At 35.2% G+C, this 6,830-nt stretch overlaps 1 protein-coding gene across 2 annotated transcripts; it reads left to right on the top strand.

Annotated features, from left to right (window-relative positions):
- The first annotated feature begins 1,215 nt into the window (after window positions 1-1,215).
- On the top strand, window positions 1,216-5,130 carry LOC111895391 (recQ-mediated genome instability protein 1). 2 transcript variants are annotated; one of them, XM_023891471.3, is made up of 11 exons: window positions 1,216-1,851; window positions 2,016-2,186; window positions 2,285-2,430; window positions 2,599-2,726; window positions 2,800-2,937; window positions 3,281-3,418; window positions 3,521-3,577; window positions 4,042-4,280; window positions 4,359-4,469; window positions 4,555-4,683; window positions 4,790-5,130. In XM_023891471.3, exons 1-11 carry the CDS (start codon window positions 1,267-1,269, stop codon window positions 4,955-4,957), a joined length of 2,010 nt encoding a protein of 669 aa, XP_023747239.1. In that variant the 5' UTR covers window positions 1,216-1,266; the 3' UTR covers window positions 4,958-5,130. The 2 variants fall into 2 exon arrangements, with proteins under 2 accessions (XP_023747239.1, XP_023747240.1); XM_023891472.3 differs by lacking the exon at window positions 3,521-3,577.
- Window positions 5,131-6,830: the final 1,700 nt, after the last annotated feature.

Below are 6,830 nucleotides of genomic sequence, written 5' to 3'. Positions count from 1 at the left end.
ATTCTATTTTTGGGCTAACGCTATTTTATTGGACTCTTTTGGTTGAAGGCCCACTAAGTGATTTGGGCCCGATTTGGAAGATTGGGCCATATATGGGCTTTCGGTGATCATTTTGGAATTTAGGCCTTTTGGACAGTTGGTTTGGGCTTTGACCGTGTGCCAAGTTAGAAAAAGGATAAAAAGGTCTTTTACCATACTTTGGACTCTTAATGTGAGTCGGTATCCAATTATTAATTGGATGTTATTTTATGTTGATAGCGTGATGATTTTAGTAGGCCAACCGCCATAGATTTATCTGTGAGATTCAACAGTTTGAGGTGAGTTCCCTCACCGTGTTTAGCGAGTCGAAGACAACAATGCGGGCCCATGTTTTATATGTTAGGATGTTAGATGTCTGCGTGACTCTTGCATGTGTTATGTGATCGTATGCTTACTAGGCACGACCTAATCCCAGGCGAGCCTTGATGAGTAAATTGTATGCCAGTTATCAGTATGTGTTTTATGCTTACCGGGCGAGGCCCGATGCCGATTTGGGCTCGATGACTGTATTGCATGCTATTATCTTTGTGATTTCACATGTTTTAGTATGATTCTGTGTTTATATGCTTATATGTGTATCGGGCGGGGTCTCATGATTTTAGTGGTTAAAGAATTTCCCAAAATGGAAAAACATTATTTTAAAAGATAGGATTAAGGGTAGTTGTTTGTCGTTTTTTTAATTAATGTAATTTTTTTTTATTGAATAAATAACCAGTTTTAAAAAATATATATGTTTTTTATTGCATATTCATTTTATTTTTGAATCAACTTTACCTAAAAAAATGATGTACATTATTGTATTAGTGGTAGGTATCCCATGATTTTAGTGGTTGAATATAATGATGATGTGACACCCACCATTATAATGGTTATTGGTGAGTATTATGAATACCTTAACATGTAACACATAGGCCACAAGTCGATTCGTGAAGACCTTTCGGATGGTCCAATTAACGAGCGTTGGTTATAAAAATCAAAACATAAAATTGATAAAAAATTATTTTTGATTTTTTTAGTAGGTCAGTAACAAAGAAAAGTTTAATCTTACTAAAGATATTTTTTTATAATAAAATATTGTTATCTGATAAATGTTACCAAAAAACTATGGTAAATTTAACAAAATTAAATGGCTTAAAAGTTAAAACCCTATGACTTCCCTCTCTCTATAATGATTTCGAAAAAAAAGAGAAAAGTGGAGGGAAAACGGTGCGCTTATTGTAGACGACAATGTCCTCCAGGAGGCGTCTGAGGATAATTTGTTCATCTGACGAAGAAGACGACGACGAAGAAATACAAGAAGTACAACCTCCTCCTCAACAACACGATGATATCGAATGCGAAACCCTCAATCTTCAAGATGTAACCCTAAGTTCCATCAACTCTAACCCTACCAATCCCTCTACTTCCATCCAAGTCGAAATATCCGACGAGGACTTCATCGATGCAGCCGAGGATCTCTCCCCTTCTCCTCAGTCTCCACCTCCGCCCCCGCCCCCACCCTCAAACCAGACGGGTTATTCTTCGGAATATTCCAGAACTAGCAGTGCTGGTACGAGTGAAGCTTCTGGTTGTCCAATCGGTAAAATTCTAGAAGATTTAGGGTTGAGACTACGGCGTGAATGGTTGGATGCTTGTCTTCGTGGTCTCCAGACAAACGTCCCTGGATTTTCCAGCTTTGATGCAACAAAAAAGGCTAAGCTCTGCTTCGAGAAGTTTTTGCATTCTGATATGAACATTTGCGGGGCAGGCTTTCTTCCAGATAACGTGCATCAAATGCACCTTGTTGATCTTCCTGGACCTTATGTGTTACAGGTAATTTACTGTTTCTTAGTCCCCAGTTAGTTCCTCTTTGATGAATTTTTGTAGGAATTGGACTTCATTAGATGACGATATTAGTTTAATATCTGCTTTGGTTACGACCATCATTAGGGATTGGCTTCCATATGCTTCAAACTAACATAAATGTATTTTCACAGGTTGATGAGATAGTAAATATCAGTCAACCTCTTCGAGAGCGATACAAGAAGACACCTTCTGGCTTAAAGAGGTGCCTTAAGTTGTCTATGACTGATGGTGTTCAACGAATCTTTGGCATGGAATACCAGCCTATTAAAGATCTAGATGCCCTTTCACCTGCTGGATTGAAGGTTCTGTATTCTAGTCCTCACACTCACTGGAATAGCTTACAACTCCTACACATTCTTGTTCATAACAAAGTAAATCCAGATCAAATTTTCTGTTTCAGGTTGCTATTTCTAATGTAAATGTAAGGCATGGGCTACTAATGCTGGTTCCAGAAGTGTTTCAAGTTTTAGGAGGACTGGTTGAGGAGCTGGATGCAGCAAGGCAAAGACTTGTTAATGAAGTCAATAAGCCTCCAAGAGGCAAAAGGTTAGTTAATGATGAAAATCTTTTATGAGTTTCTGGTTTACTCATTGATGAAGAGTAAAACCACTAAAGATTAGATCAGAAAGGAGAGGCACTAAAGATTGATATCTATAATGAAAGTGTTTTTTGTTAAATTCAAACTATTAATTTGTATGTTGTGTTTAATTTCAGAACAAGAACAGGAGTTGCAGCATCTTTAGCAACTAGAGCTACTCGTGCTGCATGGTCAACTGACAATGTTCATGCTTCAGCTAACACTGTATCCCAAAGTGCAACTCCAATACATGTAAATAACCAAGGTATGTGAATGTGAATTCATATTTTTTTTTGCTTCCAGTATTTTTTACTTGAGTATACATTCGTGTATTATAGGTACTACTACTCCTTCTGTTAATGGAAGAGTGGGATCAAATTCTTCAGTTCCTGTTCATAGGGAACATGTTTCAGCATCCTCAAATAATCATGTCTTTCAAAATGCAACTCCAAATCCAATACAGGTAGATGATCAAGGTATGTGAATTCGTATTTACCTCATGAAATTAGTATGCATTAAAAGAGATTTGCTCATGTTCATCTGTTCATATAGTTAAACGAATCAAATTCTTTTTGTTCTTGTTTGTTCTTTTCATAAACAAATGAAAAAAACAAACTTTTACATCAACATTTGTCTTTTTGTTATCTCTATGGCCATGTTTTAGTTGCCTTTTGTGCCTAATTTATGTCTACTTTAAGCCATATTAAAAACTGGAATACACACTAAGCTCCTGTTTCTTTTCTTTTTTTTTTCCATTAAGTGTTTTATTATTATTTTTTTTTCAAAACTTTACCATGTATGTAATGTAATGTAATGTAGGTACTACTACTACTAGACCTTCTGTTAATGGAAATATGTCATCAAGTTCTTCAGTTGATAGGGAATTTGTTTTTAGAGCCTCAAATAATCATACCTCTCAAAATGATGCAACAACTCCAATACAGGTAGACAAACAAGGTATGCAACTTCTTTTCTTCCTTTTAATTAAATTTACAAAATCTATCTTGTCCATGTTCTTTTTTTTAAAAAAAAAAAAAAAAAATTTACTATGTGTTTCAGAACAATCAAACATCAGTGTCTCTGAAAATGCAACTCTAATACATGTGGATGATGAAGGTATATGAATTCATATTTCACTTTACTCCTCTAATTATTATATTTACTAATTTGAATCGAGAAGTGAATAGTATACTTTTTGGCCACAACAGTTTCATATCTTGCCAGGTTTAGTCCCTATGTTGAAAAAAAATTGTAGAAACTGTCCTTGTAATTTTACAGAAAAGATTCTTTTTTACGGAAAAGTCCATGTTTCGTATGTTGGCAGGTTTGGTCCTTGTGTTGAAAATAAATTACAAAAACTGTCCCTGTAAATGTAATTTACACAAAAGGTCCTTGTGCAGAAATGGTCCATATGTTTAAAAAATTACAAAAATGATCCCTGCCTAATAATAGAAAATTTACAGATTACAGGGTAATATCACCCTAGTTTTATTTAAATTTCATATCATTATTATTTTTTTTCCTTAACTAAAACTTTTCAATATTATTTTATTTATAAGTATTATATTTTAATATGTTAGGTACTACTACACCTCTTGTTAATGGAAGAGTCCAAGTAGAATCATCTTCTGTTGACTTTTCCACTAGGGTTACAGAAGAGACCATTTCCACTGTTGACTTTTCAAATGAGAGAGAAACTCATTCTACTGCATATGCCTGTGGTATAAACACTGAAAACCCTTTCACATACATGGCCACTTTATCACGTAAATGGGATGAATCAAAACATAACGCCTCTCATGTCCAGGGTAAAATCAAGGTATCATCTTTTTCATCATATTTTTCCCACAAAAAAATAAAAATAAAAAATCTAAAAATTAACACATGTTTTTTTTAGTGTTTTTTAACTGGAGTGAAAGGGTTCCAGTTTAAAGAAAGTAGCACCTACAAACTTCAAGTATACATAGATGACGGAAGCCTCATATCCGAGATCCTTATTGACCACAACGTAAGTTATACTATTATAAGTTGACTTTTCAATCTCCATTTTTTAAAATTAAAAATTATTTAATAATTTAATAATTTGTTTTCAGGTTGTACAAAGAAAGATAGGTTATTCCCCTGAAGAGGTGAATGCCGCTTTGTCATCTCGAGACTCTACAAGGGTTCATGACATGAAGAACAAAATGAAACAGTTTCAAGTTTTTTTAGTCAACTTCGAGGTCAATTCATAAATCATAACTAACCTATTTATTTATTTATTTATTTATTTATGTTTAGTAATTTAAATTTATTAAACATTAATTATATTTATGTGAAAATTGACAGGGGACAATGGTTGTAAGGATAAATGAAGCATGTGGTCTTCCGGTTGCTATAGAAATGCAACAGGGTTGTTGTTTATCTGAAGCATGGTCGCTTCTTACAAGACTAAAATCAACTAGTAATACTCATCAAAATCATCTACATTTTCACCCAATTCATCTTTCCCCATAAACAATATATGTTTGCATCCATCTAATTCTAATGTCTCGACAATTAATATGTTGATGTTTTTTTTAGCCTCATGTTTTTACCTTCACTAAGGTGGCACTTTTGCGTTTCATATAAACTTTTGTTATTTATTTTTGTAATAGATGCATATACAAATTCGTTACAAATATTTAAAATCTGGGTCAAAAGTACATTATACATGACATAACATACAAAAACCTAAAGCATACTAACATGACATCATTCGATATGATCTCTTTGTGATAAATATGGTTTCTTGCTTCCCTACGAACATGTGATGAGTAAACGGATAGTCCATTTTAGTATTTTGGGACATTGTTTTCCACATTAATAAAACCCCCATCCATCTTGGCTCCGTCAAATACTCATTTCCATGTCTTATACCATCTAAAACCGTCTTGGCACAATCTTCTGTCGACACCATCGGTGTCCAATTTAGGTTTGCTTGCAAAACAATAGTCATTACAAATGTAAATAAGCTACACAACCACTTGATAGATGGATGTCATAATAAAGAGTCTAAGAATCAATCCACATTAGAATTAGAATTGAAACTCCCACATTGTATTCAAACTGTCATCTGATTTTTGCAAGTATACAATTCCAAAACCAATTCTGTTACATGTAAAAACCATTTGTGGTTTGTAATTTCTGATCTGACAACTCCAGGGGTAACAATTGTTATCCCAATATGTGAACCAACCTCAACATGTATCGTTTCAAAATATCTTATAATTGCTGCTTTGCTTGCCTAACAAAGACCAAACTAAACACCATAATTTCGAAAATAGTTCAAATTAAATCAAAACAAGTAATGATACTAATATGCAACACTTTGATTATATTAGAGAAATTCAGTATCACAAAACTCTAATAGTTGACCTCTATTCTATACATATCAGATGCATACATATATAGAATAGAAAACTTATTGGATTACAATTCCTATTTTATCATCTATTCATAGAAAAGGAAACTTTCCATATATCACGTATCTAGGACAACACTCCATAACACCGATGGGTTGACCCGCAGCTAAAAGCCCATGGCTGAACAACCAATTTGCCAACAATCACCCCCTGATGGTTGAGACGGTAGGTCGCACACACCGAGCAACGATCTCATTTCAGTGATCCTTACTCGCGCTAAGGCCTTTGTTAGGGGATCCGCCGCTCGTTCTTTTCCCGCCACGTGTTCGATTTCAACTTGCTCGTTTTCCACACGCTCTCGAATAAAGTGAAAACGAGTGTGAATGTGTTTGCTCCTCCTGTGAAACACCGGATTTTTAGACAACGCGATCGCCGACTTGTTGTCTATACGAATCAACACATTTTGCTTCTCTAATCCGGTCACCTCCGCAAGCAACTCCCTTAGCCAAATTGCTTGACATGCTGCTGAAGTAGCTGCCATGAACTCGACTTCACATGAAGATAAAGCAACGGTTTCTTGCTTTTGCGAGCACCACGTAATAGGGGATTTACCAAGAAAGAAAATGTGACCGGTAGTACTCCGACCATCATCCATGTCTACATTATGACTACTATCACTATAACCCAAAAGTTTCCACTCGTCAAACTTCTCATATTTAATTCCAAACGAAATTGTACCACGAAGGTAACGAAGAATTTGCTTGATCGCGCGCGCATGAGATTCTCTCGGACTTTGCATATAACGACTTACTACCCCGACCGATTAAGATAAGTCCGGACGAGTGTGAAAGTGGTAACATAAGCATCCAACTATCCTTTTGTAATGAATGGCTTCAACTTCTGGTTCATTCTCGGCTTTCGATAATTTTAGTCCTGGTTCCATTGGACATTGTGTGGCATTACATTCTTCCATCCCGGCTTCTTTT

Source organism: Lactuca sativa, chromosome 4, assembly GCF_002870075.4.
Source record: "Lactuca sativa cultivar Salinas chromosome 4, Lsat_Salinas_v11, whole genome shotgun sequence".
NCBI lineage: Eukaryota > Viridiplantae > Streptophyta > Magnoliopsida > Asterales > Asteraceae > Lactuca > Lactuca sativa.
Note: the sequence above shows the minus strand (reverse complement) of the source record. Positions and strands in the feature narration are given on the sequence as shown.

Bases quoted from the DNA above. Each gene is read 5' to 3' on its own strand.
- LOC111895391 (XM_023891471.3), top strand. From the start codon at position 1,267: ATGTCCTCCAGGAGGCGTCTGAGGATAATTTGTTCATCTGACGAAGAA. The intron at 2,187-2,284 runs GTTCTGTATTCT...TTTCTGTTTCAG, and splicing joins TTTCACCTGCTGGATTGAAG to GTTGCTATTTCTAATGTAAA. The intron at 2,727-2,799 runs GTATGTGAATGT...CGTGTATTATAG, and splicing joins AATACATGTAAATAACCAAG to GTACTACTACTCCTTCTGTT.